Source organism: Gymnoscopelus braueri (assembly GCF_963280865.1).
Source record: "Gymnoscopelus braueri genome assembly, chromosome: 7".
Classification (NCBI taxonomy): Eukaryota; Metazoa; Chordata; class Actinopteri; order Myctophiformes; family Myctophidae; genus Gymnoscopelus; species Gymnoscopelus braueri.
This window is the reverse complement of record NC_137608.1, coordinates 55,748,195-55,770,075: the sequence shown is the minus strand read 5'-3', so window position 1 is coordinate 55,770,075 and position 21,881 is coordinate 55,748,195. Positions and strand designations below refer to the sequence as shown.

Genomic DNA, 21,881 nt, shown 5'->3' with positions numbered 1-21,881 from the left:
ATCGGCCGGTCGTCGCGGGCACTCGCGCCTGGAGGCGCTCGGGCGCGACTCCTCGGCCTCAAGGTCTGCTAAGTCGGCGCGCCTGGCGTCATGGTCCAAAACTATACTTTATCGGCGAAAAAAAGTAGTCTGCTGTGTTTGAAAAAGCATTGTCCCATGCGGGAGTCGAACCCAGACTCCCAATGCTAATGGATTGGGAGTCTGATGACTAGCGAGGTGCGCCACTGAGGCCGGTGCTGAAATTGGGTATTTGGGCTGTATTAGAATGTGACAACCCCCAACGTTCCCAACTCTTCTAATGTAGAGTGAAAGAAGCACCGCCCAGTAGGCCCCTATGGGGCCTACAGGGCGGGGCTACTCAGACCGGGGGTAAAAAGACTGTTCGCCCAAGCGACACCAGAACCACCTCCGAGGGCGCCGCCATCTTGGATGACGCAGAGTGTAAACGTACGTGCTGACGTCATGACGTATGACGATGATGAAGCAACGTATGTGAGAGAGAGCCGCCTGGTGGAAGAAAATACTTTTTTTTTTTACTTAAGTAAAAGTATCAATACTGTCTAGTGGTGGATTGAAGTAGCTCAGATATTTTACTTAAGTGAAAGTAACAATACCACAATATAAAAAATACTCAGTTACAAGTGGCATGGCCTGTGTTCAAAATGTTACTTGAGTAAAAGTACAAAAGTAGTAGTATATCAAAATATACTTAAAGCACCAAAAGTAAAAGTATCAAAAAAATAATTAATAGCAGATCTACAAGCTCACAAAGCCTCGCGACGCGTTGTGAGCTTGTAGATCGGTATAAAATACGACTAAAGTGGTTAATGTATGTTTTATAATGTAATAATATATATATAAGTAATTAGTAACTAAAGTTTTCAAATAATTGTAGTGGAGTAAAAGTACAATATTTGCCTCTGAGATGTAGTGGAGTAGAAGGTGGAGTATATGAAATACTCCAGTAAAGTAAAAAGTAACTCAAAATTGTACTTAAGTACTTTACACCACTGATACTCTCTCTCTCTCTCTCTCTCTCTCTCTCTCTCTCTCTCTCTCTCTCTCTCTCTCTCTCTCTCTCTCTCTCTCTCTCTCTCTCTCTCTCTCTCTCTCTCTCTCTCTCTCTCTCTCTCTCTCTCTCTCTCTCTCACACACACACACACACACACACACACACACACACACACACACACACACACACACACACACACACAACCTGTAAGAGATCAATCTGTCTGTCTGTCTGTCTGTCTGTCTGTCTGTCTGTCTGTCTGTCTGTCTGTCTGTCTGTCTGTCTGTCTGTCTCGTCTCTCTCTAACTGGTGATGTTTAATAAAAGAATGATCCTGATTGGCTGCTGAGTGAATCAGGAAGTGAAATTAAAGTTTGAGGAGTTTCCTGTCAGTAGCTTCAACCACACACACACACACACACACACACACACACACACACACACACACACACACACACACACACACACACACACACACACACACACACACACAATTTTAGCCTCTGTGAGGAGGGGGGGCAATATTTTGTCACAAGGAGGGGTGGGGTGGGGTGGGGTGGGGGTGGACACAAAAACTATGGAACTCTCTGACTGGTATTATTTTACACTATGGAATTCAATTCAATTCAATTCAATTTTATTAAAGTGTCAAATCACAACAAGTTGTCTCAAGACACTTTACATGTAGAGTAGAGACCCGACATCCCACCCTGAGCAAGCAATTTTGCGACAGGGGCAACGAAAAACTCCCTCTTAACTGGAAGAAACGTCAGGCAGACCCTAGGCTCTAGGGTGGCGGAATTGGAAATAATAGAGCATATTCACATGGCGGCCATTTTGTCATTTTGCATTGAAGAAACGGGGTGGCATTTCATTAACTTAATAATAAAATGGCCGCCGTGTGAATATGGTCTTCAGAGACCACACCCCCTTGTCACCCTGCATAATAATGCATATGTGCAGAGTAGACCAGTGGAGTGGAGAGCATTTTATTTGGGTTTTCTCTTCTGAAGTGACCAGATATTTACGGGTCCATTTGGTTCCATTTGTACACTCTCAGAGTTATGGGGGTCCTTGCAAATAAAACATTTGAGAACCACTAGTAGGACTCCTAATGTGTCATATATAGTGTCGTAGTAAATCAGAGCCATACATATTCTGAAGAAAACCCAGAGACTTGATATTCAGTAATTGGGTCTTATGATTAAAATAAGAACATTATAATGGTGTGTAAATGAAGAATTTGCCACGGACACATTTGTCCGTGTACGGTCATTATTGATGACCCCTGGGTTAGACATAAGGTGCATAAGGTACAGTGTGTATATGAAGTTAGACATAAGGTGCATAAGGTACAGTGTGTATATGAGGTTAGACATAAGGTGCATAAGGTACTGTGTGTATATGATGTTAGACATAAGGTGCATAAGGTACAGTATGTACATGAGGAGACATAAGGTGCATAAGGTACAGTATGTACATGAGGCGACATAAGGTATATAAGGTACAGTATGTACATGAGGAGACATAAGGTTCATAAGCAGCAGCTATATACATGACTATGGGCAATAATCCACACTTCGTCGTCTTTCTGGAAACAGATGATGTAACATCATATCTTTAATCTGATTGGCTGATTCTTCTAAACTATAAAACGAGTCCTCCTTCATTCTCTTTCAGACTCCAGAACTTCTCTTGAGGTAAACATGTGTTTATTCTGGTCTGTTTATTCTGATTTGTTTATTCTGATCTGTTTATTCTCATCTGTTTATTCTTATCTGTAATATATTAGAGTATATCTATATTGTTATATTTATATTATTAAAACATACAGTATAGTTATATTGTAATACATACATTATCTGTATCTTTTGATAAATGAAATATATATCTATATTGTTATTAATATAAATAAACATTATGTCTGTTGATTATATACTGAATAACGTACTGTTATATTGATATATCAAATATACATACAGTTTATTCATACACGCACGCACGCACGCACGCACGCACGCACGCACGCACGCACGCACGCACGCACGCACGCACGCACGCACGCACACACACACACACACACACACACACACAGACACACACATACACACACACACACAAACACACACACACACACACACACACACACGCATCCTTCTCATGTGACACTTTGATCACATGACCAGTGTGTTTTTAAAGACATTTGATGGTGTCAGCGGTGAGATGTAATGAGGCTTAGATTGATGTTTAATGAACATGAACAGCATTTTACCAGCGACGCTGAACACACACACACACACACACACACACACACACACACACACACACACACACACACACACACACACACACACACACACACACACACACACACACACACACACACACACACAGTGTGTTGTGTCATTTAAGCCCATATGATCAGGGCCCTTCTGGTAGTTCTAGAGTCAGGTTTACTCTACCTAACAACACTAGTAGGAGCTAAATGTGTTATTTTTATTATTAGTAGTATTGTGCACTGGGTTAGATAATTAGTTAGGGAAAGTTAGCCTAATGTCTGACCAATCTGTAAAATAAATGCTTAACACTAGCTTTCTTCACAAACATGTTCATAAAGGTGTCTACAAACACCTCTCAATTTGTTCCAACCCAACTCCCTTGGGATACTTTGTGGGATTCAATCAAAGTTGGGGTACCCGGAGGGCCTGGGGAAAAGCCTGGAACAATTCAAATTGGTCAAAATGAACTTGTGGGATGTCTAATTATAGGTTTTCAGGGGTCCTGAATCCATTCAAACCCTTAGTTTTTAGTATAAAATGCCACACCTACTTTTATCCATCACATTGTGGTGGCTGTACTAGTCATCTACCTGGGCCCTCTCAGACCCCCACCTTTCAAGCAATGCATTCTGGGATAGGTGTTAAAATGTCACAGATCACAGAAGTGAACCTTTCAGGTTCTGTTTATTCAGCTCGCTGTATCTCTGTTACACATCACTCTATAAGCCATATCTCCTAAACTGGTGGGTCAAACTGTACAACCAACCCTGCTTTCATATGACATGATAACATGTCAATGTGTAGTTATGATTCCTGCTTTCATATGACATGACAACATGTCAATGTGTAGTTATGATTCCTGCTTTCATATGACATGACAACATGTCAATGTGTAGCTATGATTCCCTGCTTTCATATGACATGACAACATGTCAATGTGTAGCTATGATTCCTGCTTTCATATGACATGACAACATGTCAATGTGTAGCTATGATTCCTGCTTTCATATGATATGACAACATGTCAATGTGTAGTTATGATTCCTGCTTTCATATGACATGACAACATGTCAATGTGTAGTTATGATTCCCTGCTTTCATATCACATGAAAAAACTAAAATGAAAACATTAACAATAACAGGCTCTGTGTCGTGGTGGGTTAGCCTGGTAAACCCTCCCTCCGGAAATCTCATTTCCATTTGATTTCAGGAGTGAGTCTGGCTTGATCGCCCATTCTGTAATATTGGCTGTGGGCTGGAGTTGGGCGGGAGTAATACCGTTGACTGACAACCCCTTCAGCCAATGATCGTTTTTCCCCTTCAGCCAATCAGCAGTTCATTTTTACCACCTCCAGGCTATGTGACGCAACAGGACTTTTGAGAGGTTGCCTTATTCGGATACATGTGTGTCACTGCCCGCCCCGGCCGGTTCTCTGAATTTTTATTTTTAAATAGGCTCTGTCATGATTAATTGACCACATATATGAAGTTAAACAACTAAATTCTATCCAAACGATATCTTATAAGTAAATTCCGTGCCTCAAAATAGAAGTTTGAGAGCTTTTTGAAGTAAAAAAACAGCGGAGAAAATAGCGGACAGAAAAGATGGCTGCCGTTCGTGTTTTGTCGGCTGCATTCAGGCTGCACTCGGTGCCATTCGGGCTCACTCGAACTCGCCACCTGATTGGCCAACTGTCGCTGTCAATCACTGAACGATGTGCGACGACGCTGATAGGCTCGTCCATTGGTGTACACAGCCAATATTGCAGAATGGGCGATCAGGCCAGACTCACTCCTGAAATCAAATGGAAATGAGATTTCCGGAGGGAGGGTTTACCAGGCTAGTGGTGGGTCACATGCAGTGTTGGGCAAGTTACTTTACTTTAAGTAATATATTACTATTACTTATTACCTTCCGTTTAAAGAATTACATTTAGTTACATATTACTGTCTGAGCAACAGTAATATATTAATATTACATATTACTTTTTAGTTACTTTAAAAAAAAAAAGCTAAAATTGAACAATTAAATAATCTAGATTTTGTATTATTATTATTAGCCCACAAATTATTTTTGGAAATTGGGACACAGAGATGGCAGATGGGCAGGCATCTAAATTATAAGATATGATTATAAATTAATTACATTAATGAATCAATGTATTTACTTAAATTAATCAATTCATAAATAGACATCTTCTATAATGTAGCCTATAATGACATGACAAGACACAAGCCTCTTTCTATACTTTGTAACTAAAGTTTTCTAATAATTGTAGTGGAGTAAAAGTATAATATTTGCCTCTGAGATGTAGTGGAGTAGAAGTAAAAGTACTGACATTTGGAAATACTCCAATAAAGTATTAAACATACCTAAACATTGTACTTAAGTACAGTACTTGAGTAAAAGTACTTAGTTACTTTCCAGTTTCCACCACGGCCACATGGCTCATTTGCATGATGCGTGTTGCATGCAAATGAGCCATGTGCTTCTATGAGAACGCACCAGGTCGTCTGTTACGACGTCATGGATGAACTTCAACCTGGTGTTTGCACTTGCTCACTTTTTGCTCCAAACATCAACATAAACGTTCAGATTTCAAATATAAAGTGCTGACCCCATGGCCACGGATGTTACAATTGTGTACGGGCCCTCAAAAGTACCCGTATCTTCCGTATTGTTCAATAAAAAGCATTTTAATCAGATTGGTGGCCATTTTCTCATAGAGTTATTATGTATCAGAGTGCAATACACCTCCCAACAGATAGGGTCACGTAGTTGAAAGCATATGGAGAAAATACGGGGGAAATGGCCACCAATCGGATTAAAATGCTGTCTATTTAACAATTCAGAATATTCGGGTACTTCTTAGGGAACGTACATAATTGTAACATCCGTGGCCATGAGGTCACTCAGCACTTTATATGTGAAATATTAATGTTTATGTAGATGTACGGACAAAAAGAGAGAAGGTTTAAATACCAGGTTTAAGTTCATCCATGACGGTCACAATATGACAGTCATGTTTCAGGCTATAAACTCCTTATCGGTTTTAACAGGGATTTTGCCGACAAGCTTTCTAAAAGCTGGCGACTCCACTGTTGACAGAGGCTTCATGTCTTCCACAATATACTCCGCTACCAGTCTCCTCACTTCTTTGGGTTCAAGCCGTTCAGTACGGGCTGGTCCGGTGAAATCAAGTTTTTGTTGCTTAAGATTGCTGCTCGTGCCAGCGTCATCTGCTTTTCTTTTCCAAGTTAGTTTGAGTTTAGTATTAGGGTGCACTTTTTCCAGGTGTTTTTTCAGGTTGCTTGTGCTTTTCTTTGCCGTAGAGAGCTCCCTCGTCTTCCTCCCTGGCACTGCACAGCATAGCTTACATTTGACTGAAATGTTCTTCTCGTCCTTTTCTCTTACAAATTCAAAATAGTTTGAATATATCCACGCAGAAAACGAAACGCCCGGGTCCCCAGACTCCCCAAGCGGCTCATTTTCCTCAATCTCCTCCTCATTGTCCTCAACCAATATCTCATTCTCAGACTCTGCCATTCTACCTGGTGTCTATGTTGTTGTTGTTGTTGTTTGTTGTGGTGTGCTGGACTGGTGCATCACATTCACAATCGCATTCGCAAAGCGCGCCAACAGGAAATAATAATGGTTCGAACGGGTCAGTGGGTTTCCAGTTTTCCAGGAATGTAGGCTGCGGGTGGGTGGATACAAAAAACGCCTTCACTTTGGTGGGTAACGCACTAAGTAACGTAGTAACGTAGTGTCATCTTACTACTATATTACAGCTTCTCCTTGTAGTAATGCGTCATATTAGCCGTTACCGCATTTCGGTAATATATTACGTAACGGCGTTACGTTACTAACGCACGTTACCCAACACTGGTCACATGTGTATACTAAAGTGAGTTGTGTATAAAGTGCAGTATTGCTTTCAAGTAGTACAGGATGCGTTGTCAGATAAAGTGCATGAATACAAGAAGACTCACTCCAAAACCAACTCACCCCAACTCAAAAAGGAAAACTCACCCCGGAGCTAGGAACACTCACCCCGGGGGGTGGGTAAACTCACCCCAGGACCTGAGAAAACTCACTCCGGAACACTCACCCCGGGGGTAGGAAAACTCACCCCGGGGGAGACGCACTGTGATTGGCCAGTAGTCACTTTGAGTGGCAGTTGGGGCAAACGCAGTCAGTGGGGCAAACGCAGTCAGTGGGGCAAACGCAGTCACCCACCAAAAATATTTACTATTCTGTCCCTATCGGTACATAACTCGGACGGCGCTGATTCGACTAGCAGACCATCGGCTGGTCGTTGCGGGCACTCGCGCCTGGAGGTGCTCGGGCGCAACTCCTCAGCCTCAAGGTCTGCTGAGTCGGCGCGCCTCCGTCATGGTCCAAAACTATACTTTATCGGCGAAAAAAAAAGTCCGCGGATGACTGAAAAAGTTTTACCCCAAGCATTCTGTGAAAATGGAAAGCTCACAAAGTTAAAAACCATTGGGGTGAGTTTTCCGGAGTGAGTTTTCTCAGGTCCTGGGGTGAGTTTTCCTACCCCTGAAAATCTTGGGGGTGAGTTTTCCTACCCTGTGGGGTGAGTTTTCCGGAGTGAGTTTTCCTAGCAATGGGGTGAGTTGGTTTTGGAGTGAGTCTTCTTGATACCAAGTGCATGTACTCAAGTCTCTTCTGTTTATTCTCTTCTGTTTATTCTCTTCTGTTTATTCTCATCTGTTTATTCTCATCTGTTTATTCTCATCTGTTAAATTCAGTTCAGTTCTGATCAGTGATGATGAAGATTACAGCCACCCTCCTCATCCTCTCCTCTGTACTTCATGTCAAAGCGATCCCAGGAAGTAAGTACATTATATTTATGTTATTATATTAAAGATACTGTTATAAATCTACTCTTATTATATCAAATATGCATTCTTAGATGTACTCTTTTTATATAAAATACATGGATATTTATAATGTTATATTTATATTATTAAAACATATGTGTATATTTATATTGTTATAAATACATTCGCTATATATTTTGATATATGAAATGTATATCTATATTGTTATTATTATAAATAAACATTATGTCTGTTGATTATATACTGAATAACATACTGTTATATTGATATATCAAATATACATACAGTTTATTCATAGTGTTATTATTTATAATACCCTTGGCAAGCGGTATAGCACACACACACGCGCGCACACACACACACACACACACACACACACACACACACACACACACACACACACACACACACACACACACACACACACACACACACACACACACACACACACACACACACACACACACACACACCTTGTTGGGAGCAGTGTGATTACAGACAGGAGATCCCAGAACCTCAGGGACCTTTTGAACGGGTTATACACAGAAGCGTCAATTATAAAAACGTATAAAAAACTGCATTTTACCCGTGGCGATGGAGGAACAACATATTCCCCACCATGGTGATTTCAGAGCAAACTCGACCCTGTTAGCAGGCTCATGCCTACCACTTCACACAGGGATAGCGAGCCAAACCATGCAAAACATATTTACATTTATACCATCATGCAAAACCACTGCACATAATCAGAGCATAAAGTCATTGCAAAACAAGTCATTCCTCACAAGTCATTGCATCAGCTACAGATCTCTACCTGAATGAGGTGTGTATTATATCAGTAATGTATCAGCTGTTAGTTTGAAATTCCCATACTCACCAAGGGCGTGGTGATGTCCTTCAGAAGAAACCTAGTCTATTTATCTCTATAGCACTAACTCAGAAAATGAGGCTTTTTGGAAGATTAAAAGCTTCCCTTTATTTGCTCAGTTCATAGTGGGATTACAGATGTGTATTTAACAATACAAAATACAAATACTACATACAAATAGAAATGAAATCTAGGAATGTTTCATGTCTGTCTGGTCAGATTTACAAATGTCTTAAGTTAGGCTTGTCCAGTCTAAATTTGGTAGTTCCAAAAATGTATAATACAAATTATTAATATTATTTATTATTTATAGTTATAATAATTATTAATAAACACCAAATAGGTTTCATCTCAAAATAGAGTAATTTCCCTTTTTTAATTTAAGTAATGTTTTACTTTCCTCCATGTGGAGCCATGACTGTTTAACTTCTGAATAAGGTGCAGGAGAAGAAGCCCCAAAAACCTAAGAGCCCAAAGGATCCAAAAGCCTCTCTGTGTCCAAAAGCCTCCTCGCGCCTCCCTCAGTCTCCCTAACAATACAAAATACAAATACTATATACTATACAAATAGAAATGAAATCTAGGAATGTTTCATGTCTGTCTGGTCAGATTTACAAATGTCTTAAGTTAGGCTTGTCCTAAACTAATTTAGAATTTAGATTAAAAAGGAGGAGGTTCCATTTAGATCTCTACCTGAATGAGGTGCCGAAAGGCATGGCGAGAGAGTATGTTTTACCCTCCGTCCGTCCGTGTGTGTGTGTGTCCGTCCGTCCTGTCCGTGTGTTACCAGCTAATCTCTGGCACCGTTGGCCCGGTCGCTGCGAAACTGTGCACACACACTCCCTGGATGCCAATTCAGAACCTCTGCCTTTTTCACATGGGCCTGTTATAGCGCCACCTGGAGGCCGATTTGTGCAAAACCCATTTGTTTACATTACTCCTACATATTTTATCCATAGTCATGCAATTCGGTACACAGTATCTCTATAGTGATGTGATCAACATGGATCTGTCCGATTTCCCATATTCCATCCTCATTGGCTAAGGTTTGCTTCCAAAATTTGCAGGATTGGTCCGTTTTGAACAAAATGACTCAAATCATGAACAATTTCCGTGAAATTTCACAAACACATTCCCACTAGGCCAAGGAAGAAATGCCACCCTTTTTCACATTGGCCTGTTATAGCGCCACCAGCAGGTCTAATATAGCAAAACAAATTTTTGGAACAAAATGCCTCAAATCATGAATGCAGTGTCCGATTGCCGTGAACGACCTAAGAATAAATGGCACCCTTTTCACATTGGCCTATTATAGTGCCACCAGGAGGCCACAATAACGTACCTGACCTGGCGGAGACCTGTGCTCCGAGGAGCACTTTTTCTAGTTGTGCCTTTTTCAACAGCCATACACACACACACACACAAAAAACACTTACTTTGCACCTTGCACCGACATTCAGCATGGCCATATATGGGCATACTGGGGGGTTAAATTTCCCCCAAGATGTGTCTTATACCTGAGCATAATTCAGTAAATGCAATTATACTGCATATTATCAGCAATTATACATGAGTACATTAAATCATTAATAACATCAGGTTAAATACATGAGAAAATCAAATGATTCACGTTTGCATTAAATCTATCAAATCTTACTGCCTGCTGCAAGCCTTCCAGTGCACCTCAGCAGTCATTTCAACCTGTCAGTCAATATCATATTCTTTCTTTAGGCAAATCAAGTGATAAAATAATTTAAAGCCTATATCCTAAAGTGAGCTGTGCATAAATTACGTTCTAATACATTTCCATATGTTCAACAATTTACTCAAGTACTGTACTTAAGTACAATTTTCACTATTTTTACTTCTACTCCACTACATTTCAGAGGCAAATATTATACTTTTACTCCACTACAATTATTTGAAAGCTTTAGTTACTAGTTACTTTGTAGATTTTGATTACAAAACATACACTTCATCCCTATATACATTTAGACCATTAGAAAATAGCAGATCTACAAGCTCATAATACGTCACATTGCGACGCATTGTGAGCTTGTAGATCTGCTATTTTCAAAAGTTTTTTATACATTTGAAAACTTGTGAAATGGGACATTCTGTATAATGAGTACTTTCTACTTTTGGTACTTTAAGTACATTTTGACACCAATACTTTTGTACTTTTACTCAAGTAAATAAAACATTCTGGACTTATACTTATAACAGCTAGTATTTCTACATTGCAGTATTGATACTTTTACTTAAGTAAAACATGTGAGTACTTTTTCCACCACTGTATATTATATTACATTATATTATATAATGTTATGTTCACATCCTGAAATAAATCATTATGAATCTGTTTCATAATATTATAAAAACATTTAAATCTGTTGAATAAAAAGTTTGACAGGAAGATACTTCATGACTGTTTAACATGATGATGATGATGATGATGATGATGATGATGATGATGATGATGATGATTGTTATTTGTATTTAATGTCATCTTTGTTTTATTTCCAGTGTTTCATGAGACCATTCAACTCTTTGGCTGTTCAGACACAGTTAAAGACTCTTATAAAGAGTGGATGGTGGGACTGGATGGTGAAGTGTTGTTCTACGCAGACTACAACAAAGGGAAGGGGGTGGAGCCTCAGCCTCCGTTTGTAGATCACATGACCGTCCCAGGAGCTTATGAAAGAGCTGTGGGTGATCAGCACTTCTGCAAAGGCCAGCTGGACAACATTCTCACTGCCTTGAAGAAACCACCAGTGAAAGGTACATGAATACTATGAACACAATAGTTATTAACTAAAACTGTTGAATATATTTAACATTAATGAAAATGTTTAACCCATTCAATCCGGGAACACATATCTGTCATTTTAGGGGCAAGAATATGGACTTCAATAGTCTTTTTCATATGATAATGAGTGACCTCTGAGTTTCACATGTACGCTAGGCGGGGGAATACATGAGACACACACACTAACGTAGGCTATATAGTATGTTTTACATACATGAACACACACACTAACGTAGGCTATATAGTATGTTTTACATACATGAACACACACACTAACGTAGGCTATATAGTATGTTTTACATACATGAACACACACACTAACGTAGGCTATATAGTATGTTTTTCATACATGAACACACACATTAACGTAGGCTATATAGTATGTTTTACATACATGAACACACACCCTAACGTAGGCTATATAGTATGTTTTACATACATGAACACACACACTAACGTAGGCTATATAGTATGTTTTACATACATGAGACACACACACTAACGTAGGCTATATAGTATGTTTTTCATACATGAACACACACACTAACGTAGGCTATATAGTATGTTTTACATACATGAACACACACACTAACGTAGGCTATATAGTATGTTTTAAATACATGAGACACACACACTAACGTAGGCTATATAGTATGTTTTAAATACATGAGACACACACACTAACGTAGGCTATATAGAATGTTTTTCATACATGAGACACACACACTAACGTAGGCTATATAGTATGTTTTAAATACATGAGACACACACACTAACGTAGGCTATATAGTATGTTTTAAATACATGAGACACACACACTAACGTAGGCTATATAGTATGTTTTTCATACATGAACACACACACTAACGTAGGCTATATAGTATGTTTTTCATACATGAACACACACACTAACGTAGGCTATATAGTATGTTTTTCATACATGAACACACACACTAACGTAGGATATATAGTATGTTTTTCATACATGAGACACACACACTAACGTAGGCTATATAGTATGTTTTTCATACATGAGCACACACACTAACGTAGGCTATATAGTATGTTTTACATACATGAACACACACACTAACGTAGGCTATATAGTATGTTTTTCATACATGAACACACACACACTAACGTAGGCTATATAGTATGTTTTTCATACATGAACACACACACTAACGTAGGCTATATAGTATGTTTTTCATACATGAACACACACACACACTAACGTAGGCTATATAGTATGTTTTTCATACATGAACACACACACTAACGTAGGCTATATAGATGTTTTTCATACATAAACACACACAACTGAATCAGTTGTGTGAAGCTCCTCCCATGTGGCTTCCTGCTGTAAATGTAGCTTTGGGGAGGAGGGGGGTTGAGTGGCCCCGCCCCACTCATTAACTATTCTATTGTTATTTAATTAGCTTCCAATGGTTCTTAATCACTTGTCCCATTCACCTGAAGACGCTCCCTCGTCTCTCACAGTGATTTGCAGTCAGTGTGTGGGCTGCTAGCAGTGGTGGAAAGTAACTGAGTAGATTTACTTAAGTACTGTACTTAAGTACAATTTTGAGGTATTTGTACTTTACTTGAGTCTTCCTAGTTTTCAATACTTTTACTTCTACTCCACTACATCTCTGATCCAAATATTGTACTTTTACTCCACTACATTTACTTTAAAACTTTAGTTACTAGTTACTTTGTAGATTTTGATTATTATTACAAAACATACATTAACCACTTCAGCCCTATATACATTTTGACCATTTGAAAATAGCAGATCTACAAGCTCACAATGTGTTGTGATGCGACGCATTGTGAGCTAGTAGATCTGCTATTGGATCTGCTATAAGGATTTTCATACATTTGAAAACTTGAAAGGGACATTCTGCACAATAATGAGTACTTTTACTTTTGGTACTTAAATTACATTTTCATACCAATACTTTTGTACTTTTACTCAAGTACATTTTGAATTCTGGACTTTTACTTGTAACAGAGTATTACTATATTGCAGAATTGATACTTTTACTTAATTACATTTGAGTACTTTTTTCCACCACCGGCTGCTAGTAGCCCCGCCTTCCTCCTATTACTCTGTGGCTGTGGCTCACACACACACACACACACGCACACACGCACGCACGCATGCACGCACGCACGCACGCACGCAGGCACGCACACACACACACACACACACACACACACACACACACACACACACACACACACACACACACACACACACACACACAACAAACCTATTTTAGACTTTATGTAATGACATATTTGGCCGATAGGGGGCAGTTCGCCTATTGTTGATATTATACAGATGATAATAAAACTGAACATTAATGACATTTTTAATTGTCTATTTCTAGATGGATATGTGCTCTATCAGACTCAACGCTGTGTGTTTAACTCCAGTGAGCTGAAGGACATACAGTTCATATCCTCAATGAATTTCGATGGTGATGAGTTCATCAGGTGGGACAGTAGAGTAGATCAGTTTGTTGGATACACTGAGTTTGGTGTGAAGAACGCAGAGCGCTTCAATAAAGATCCTACATACCTGGCTGTGATGAGAGCACAACGAGAGGCAGCCTGGAAACCCAACACTGAGCTCTACTACTCCTCTGTTCTGAACAAGAGAGGTGAGCTGATCTCAGAGCAGCACTCAACACTCATCACCTCCTAAACTATAACATGACATCATAATAAATCATTCTATTCAGAGATGATTAATGGTGTTAATATTGATCTGATAATGATTATAAAACATCCCTTGGTCTGGGCCGTAGCGTGACGGTCCAGGCCTGGACCCCTTAACCCATTCAATCCGGGGACGCATCTCTGTCATTTTAGATTTCTTTAGCTATTCAAAAATAGCAGATCTACAAGCTCATCGCGCGGCACTCGGTGCCGCGCGATGAGCTTGTAGATCTGCTATTTTTTTTTAATCTTGACAATGTGTGCAAATCTTTGAATATATATTTTATAACGTGAACATTTGTAACTCTGGGGGTCCCTGAAACAAAACATTTGACAAATGTTCGCTTTAAAATATATATATATAAAGAGTAACACATTTTCATGATTTTTCAAAGAATAGCAGATCTACAAGCTCATAGCGCGGCACCGAGTGCCGAATTTCACCGAATGAAACATATAGATCTATTTCTGAGTGTTTTCACCTACATATAATGACCTTCCTAAAATAGAGACACCAGGATTAATGTTTTTAAATGAACTTTAAAAAGAACCATGCAGGATAAAACACACCTCTATACACTTCATTTACCCTCCTGATTATATATTTTAATTATTATCTTAACTAGTTTGTTTTGTATGTTTTTAATCACTTTAGTAATTTAGTATCTTACAGGATTATGTGTGTTGTTTGTTTCTACTCATTTGTACTATTTTCATTAAATGCTATTGCTTGGTTTATTGTTGTTCATGTAAAGCACTGTGTAACTGTAAATTATTTAATATGTTTAAATTACATTATATAAATGCATTCTACATCGTATAAAACTGTAGACTATTGTAGAGTGAAGAGTCTAGGACATGTGGAGCGTTGTCCAGGGTGTTTTAGAGAAGGTTCTGACAGCTTCCCTGTGTTAGCTGATCTGAGTGAGCGGGAGGGGTTGTAGGGTTGGATCAGGCTTGAAGATATGGGGGTGTCATACCTTTGGTTGCTTTGTAGGCCAACATCAGTGTTTAGTACTCTGTGAGGGCAGCAACTGGGAGCCAATGGAGGGAGAGGAGAACGGGGGAGAGCCGGGAAACGTGAACATTTTGGCTGGTTGAAGACCAAGCGTTTTGCGGCTTTCTGGATCATTTGGATCTCATTTGGATGATAAACTATTATTAAGGATAATGACATTTTCCTATGACTGGTATAATAATAATACTAATACATGTAATAATAATAATAATAATAATAATAATAATAATAATAATCATCTTTTTTAGGAGTGGAGCCCAAAGTGAGACTGAAGTCAGAGACTCCCCCTCGTCGTGGTGAACACACTCACATGCTGAGGTGCAGCAGCTACGACTTCTATCCTAAAGTGATCCTGGTGACCTGGTGGATAGGTCAAGAACCTTTGACCTCTGGTCTCTCCTCTACCGATGAGCTGTCTGATGGAGACTGGTACTACCAGTACCACTCCTACCTGGAGTACACACCCAGGTACACACCTAACAGACACCTATACATAGAAATACACACCTCTACTGGTACTTAAGACAGGCAGCATCTGTCGATAGCTTTAAAGCACAGCTCAAGACCTATTACTTCACTCTTGCTTTTAGCTGATTCTTTGGTTGATTTTTAATTCCTCACTGTATTGCTTTTTTTTTTTTTTTTTTTTTTTTTGCTTTATTGTTAAATTGGTTCTAACTGTAATTGTATTCTTGCTTTGTAAAGCACTTTGAGCTGCATTTCATGTCATGAAAGGTGCTATACAAATAAAGTTTATTATTATTATTATTACTACCAGTACCACTCCTACCTGGAGTATACACCCAGGTACACACCTAACAGACACCAATACATAGAAATACACACTTAATAGACACCTATACATATATTCATTCAAAATAAAACAAGTGTTACTCACTTGCTGAATATGGCCCATTAAATGGTAGGCTAATATTAAGTCACACACACACACACACACACACACACACACACACACACACACACACACACACACACACACACACACACACACACACACACACACGATTCCTCCCGAGTCCCGACCATGTTTATCACCAGTCCACTCCAGACACAACAACGCAGCAAGCTTGTCGTCGTGCACGCATGACGAACGCACACAGAGACCCGTGCACGAGCGCATTATACATGAATACACACACAGGAATACGCTTTTACGTGCGTATCTCGTTGCTAAGTTTCTTCTGCCTCTTGCCTTCCTATTTTTTCTGCAATGGGGAGAAAATAGAGGAATACACAATAAACACTAGAGCGGAGGAGAGCCCAGCGGGGCATTCACACTTCTACACAAAAATAGTCAAACAGGTTTGAAAACAAAATATTAACAAAGATCAACGGATCAATGTGTTGAATCGCGGTGTGTTTCAGCGTGTAGATCGGCTACTTTCACAATCTGTCCTAATGTTAGTGTTAATTAACAGCTGCTCACTCACTGCCAGACCGGGCGGGGAGGAGGGGCCGCTTCAGCTCTGAGCAGATCCACATGGACACACATTCAACTTGAGGACGCACGCACGTCATGATTATTTTAGGCAGAGAAAATATCAGTATTAGCTTATCTTAATGCCTATGACAGTCTAATGCTATGGTGACTAATTGTAGTGTGTGTGTGTGTGTGTGTGTGTGTGTGTGTGTGTGTGTGTGTGTGTGTGTGTGTGTGTGTGTGTGTGTGTGTGTGTGTGTGTGTGTGTGTGTGTGTGTGTGTGTGTGTGTGTGTGTGTGTGTGTGTGTGTGTGTGTTACAGATCAGGAGAGAAGATCACATGCATGGTGGAACATCCCAGCCTGACCGCGCCTATCAAGATGGACTGGGGTCAGTTACTGTAATCTACTGTAATGTGTTACACTACACTCTGTTTTAAGGGTTAAAGGATTATTCTCTATTTTTACCTGAAGGTATATTTGTTTTACAGAAAGTAAAAACAGCGCTCCATAAAAATAACAATAAAAATACATGAAAACTTAAACTCCTAAAAAGTAACCATTTTAATTAGAAGGTCATGACAGGAGTCTCACCTACTTAGAGCTTATAAGTGTCTTGTCTAGATGAGGTCCATCATCTTTGTTTACTAATGGCTGCTCCCACATCCACATGTTAGCTACCTGTACTAAACATATTATACACAATAAAACATAGTTGGCTGCTACATGACTTCAGTAGTTGGCCACTGATTTAGTTTACTTTATTGTACTGTGTTTACTGTACAGTTTAACTGTACTGTACTCTGTCTTATATCACATACTGTGTTTGGTTGTTGTCATATTATTGTCAGATGACTCCATGCCAGAGTCAGTGAAGAACAAGGTGTTTTAATCTACTGTAATAATATCATATCATATCATATCATATCATATCATTATTATAATATAATATTTGTGTTGACAGATTTCTCCATGCCAGAGTCAGTGAAAAACAAGGTGGCCATGGGAGCATCAGGTCTGGTTCTGGGTCTGGTCTTGTTCCTGTCTGGATTCATCTACTTCCAGTGGAAGAAACGAGGTGATTAGCATGTTTAATTAACATGTTTATTACATGTTTAATTAACATTTTTAATTAACATGTTTAATTAAGTATTATACTACCAGTGGAAGAAATGAGGTCAGATCAACAGAGGATCACATGACATGTGGAACCCTCACAGAAATGCAAACAAACAAACATACAAACAAACATGTAAAGCCACAACCTAAACTGGTTTACATTGGTTTAGATTTAGAACCTTAACCGGTTTAGACCAGTTTAGACGACCTAGTTTGATTTTAGAGGTCAAAGTGTGTTCTATGTTGTCACATTTAGCTTTAATACATCAGTGTTACATTTAGTCCTAAATAAGAGTCAAATGTTCACATTAGTTCTGATGCAACATGTGACCCTGATGACTGAACCCTAATGTTATTGTGTTGTTGTGTTATACAAACAATACATATGATTTATATCCCACACTGTGGCAGTGTCCCTTTAACAGAGTCTGTCTGTCTGTCTGTCTGTCTGTCTGTCTGTCTGTCTGTCTGTCTGTCTGTCTGTCTGTCTCTCTGTCTGTCTGTCTGTCTGTCGGTGTGTTTTAACTGTCGCTCTTCTTCTTCTATCAGGTCGTATTCTGGTGCCGACAACCAATGACGATCTTTAGACTCCTCCCACACACCCAGGTTCACTCCCTCTTTCTTTTTAATTCACTTTTATTTAAAATGTATAAAAGTGTATAAAACTAGAACACATGTTAACACTAAAGTGTTAACATGTTCACACAGTTAATACATTCTGATTCTTATTGGTTTATTGTCTTTTCACAGAACACCTGGATGTGTTTTCAGAGAAGCAGAAAGTCATTGCTGCCCCCTGGTGGAGAGAGGAGGAAATACATGCGTGTCCAGCTTTTAAATATTAATAGTGATAACAGCAGCACAATGATGACATCATCAAGCTTTTAAATAGCACAATGATGACATCATCAAGCTTTTAAATAGTCATAACCATAGATATATATAAAGGCTAGATGGCTCAAGGGAGCGTCGCGAGCGTAGCTCAACCGCAGCCATCTTGGGACGGTCATTCATAACATTATGTCTATGGTGCATATACTTTGAAATAACCATAGCGTGCTCAATTTTCATCCGATTTTCAAACGGTTTGGTGTGTTGTAAACACCAAATATGTAGTTATGATACTGCATACTTATAATTATAATCATGTTTTTTTTTTTTAAATAAAATTAAGTATGAAGTATCATAACTACATCTTTGGTGTTTACAACACACCAAACCGTTTGAAAATCGGATGAAAATTGAGCACGCTATGGTTATTTTAAAGTACATGCACCATAGACATAATTTTATGAATGACCGTCGCAAGATGGCCGCCATGTGGCAACGTCGTACTCCATTGGCCAGCCGCGCGGGTGAGTCATCTAGCCTTTATATATATCTATGGTTTTAAATAGTCATAACAGCAGCACAATGATGACATCATCAAGCTTTTAAATAGTCATAACAGCAGCACAATGATGACATCATCAAGCTTTTAAATAGTCATAACAGCAGCACAATGATGACATCATCAAGCTTTTTAACAGATGTGTCTTTTAAACAAAATGCTAAGGATAATTAGTGTGGGAGATTCATCAAATAACTGTTATAGTGTCTGTGGTCAGAAAACACAAACATAACATGTCAGTGACAACACTTGTACTGAGTTCTACACAAAGTGATAATCAATGAGGAGCCGGTCATTATTGAGAAATAAACCCAGACAAGATGATTAGACCCGATAGCAGAGGGTCTTTATCACCCTGAAGGGCTTTATTTCTCAATAATAACCAGCTCCCCATTGATTATCCTGCTTATTACACGGCTACTTAATAAAGAAATTAATAAATCAACCCAAAAGTAACAAAACAAAGGATTTCATTGCTTACGATAATGAAAGTATTCCATTAATTTATGCCAGGTGTGTCCAGAGCAACACGGTCGCCTCAGAAAACAAGGGGAAGTGTTGATAAAATAGAATCAATATTCAGTTACTGTATTGATTATTTATGAGTCTTTGATTAGACAACAGTCTGTTATTGAGTTCAGAGGTCATTAATCAAAAGAAGACCGCTGAATTCAGTGAGTGACCAATCAGAATCAAGCATTCAACCAAGCCGTGTAATAAACTACATTGAAACATTAAATAAACTAGACCATACCCGGTGAAGTGCGCAGGCGAAAGTAGTTGCAAACGTGGGGTTATTGCACGTCCTGTCGCGCGCCCTGTTGTGGCTCCCTGGCAGAGGGCAGACGTTGGTGTTGCCATGTTCGCCTATTGTAAGCGGTTTAGGGCGAATATTGGTGGTAGTGTGTTTTTGGCGTTGGTTGTGAAAGTGCAGGTGGGTGTGGGGACGCGTTGTGAGCTTGTAGATCTGCTGTTTTCCAAAAGGCAATGTATATGTGTGAAGGAGCTTCGTGTGGCCTTCTTTTCGTTGACCTTGTTGCTTGTAGGTTGCGCTTCGTTTGGGCTTGTTTTCATACCCCTTGCTGCTTGTTTCTCGCGCGAAACGTGGCAACCCTGTGCAGTGTGATCTCCCATTGTTTGACACATAAACGCTAATAATAAGCTGAGATTTGTTGAAATTAAAAAAGGGCTTCGCAGTTGTGTTCAGATGGTAATGGGCAATGGCTGTGTGCAAAAGGTTTTACTATTTTATAATTGACCATAAGTCATTTATTATGTAATCATTTATAATGTGTGATAATTAATGTGTTACGATCATTATACATCACAGTTTCCCTGTGATGGGTGGACCTGGACCCTCTAGGGTGGTCTGAGGTGATGGGTGGACCTGGACCCTCTAGGGTGGTCTGAGGTGATGGGTGGACCTGGACCCTCTAGGGTGGTCTGAGGTGATGGGTGGACCCTCGTCCAACCTAATTAGACAATGTCGGTCCGCCACAGTCTAGGAAATGAATATGAAACACTGATGACATGCAATCATGTATATTAAGTAATGATTTATATGTAATCATGAGCAGGGGAGCAGATCTCATTACAACTTAGGAGGGAACCACAAACAAGGAATCTTCTCATCAATAACATCCCCAACATAGAGTTAACACTAGGATTTTAAACTAACTAATAATGTTCACAATGATTACAGTTTGTCTGACATTTGGTATAAAAAACAAAACACCAAATCCATGTTCAATGCATGAAACAAACTATAATGTTATGATGTAAATAATCCATTAGAGGTTGACATCACATGATTTAACTACAAACACATGAACATGAACACATGTTTAACTGAAGGTTTTACAAACATTGATTCTTTCACATTAATTCACATCATTTGAGATTTGATTTTGGTAAAAGATGTACGAGAAGGAAGGAACATGTCAGACATGTCCCCTCCTTCCCCCCAGGGATCTGCACCCCTGATCATGAATGGTTTGAAGTTCAGATGTTAGATTTTGGCTTTAATTTGCTTGGTTTGAATGGAATGTCACAATATCAATAAAGGAATAAGAAACATAATTGGGCCTCATGTTTTCTTACATTTCACTCTTACAATACTGTCTGTTTACCCATTTAGACTGGGAAAGAATCGGTGTCATTTTTTTATTTCTTTGGCTATTAAAAAATAGCAGATCTACAAGCTCGTAGTGCGGCACCGAGTGCAGCGCTACGAGCTTGTAGTTCTGCTATTTTTGAAAAAATCGTGAAAGTTTGAGCAAATCTTCTGAATATACATCACGTTTTAAAGTGAATATTTTTAACTCAAATCTTTGCTTCTGGGGATTCTACAAATGT

General features: G+C 39.2%; 1 protein-coding gene across 1 annotated transcript in view; it reads left to right on the top strand.

Moving 5' to 3' along the window:
• Positions 1-21,881, top strand: part of LOC308089526 (H-2 class II histocompatibility antigen, E-S beta chain-like) — a 130,032-nt gene that overhangs the window by 73,446 nt on the left and 34,705 nt on the right. Inside the window, exons 3-9 of the mRNA XM_080434305.1 lie at positions 11,716-11,805; positions 14,230-14,502; positions 15,827-16,046; positions 17,341-17,408; positions 17,982-18,095; positions 18,686-18,742; positions 18,887-19,202. Coding sequence (XP_080290431.1) covers positions 11,716-11,805; positions 14,230-14,502; positions 15,827-16,046; positions 17,341-17,408; positions 17,982-18,095; positions 18,686-18,723 — 803 coding nt within the window. The 3' untranslated portion in view covers positions 18,724-18,742; positions 18,887-19,202. Of the gene's footprint in view, positions 1-11,715; positions 11,806-14,229; positions 14,503-15,826; positions 16,047-17,340; positions 17,409-17,981; positions 18,096-18,685; positions 18,743-18,886 lie in introns of the transcript that reaches the window.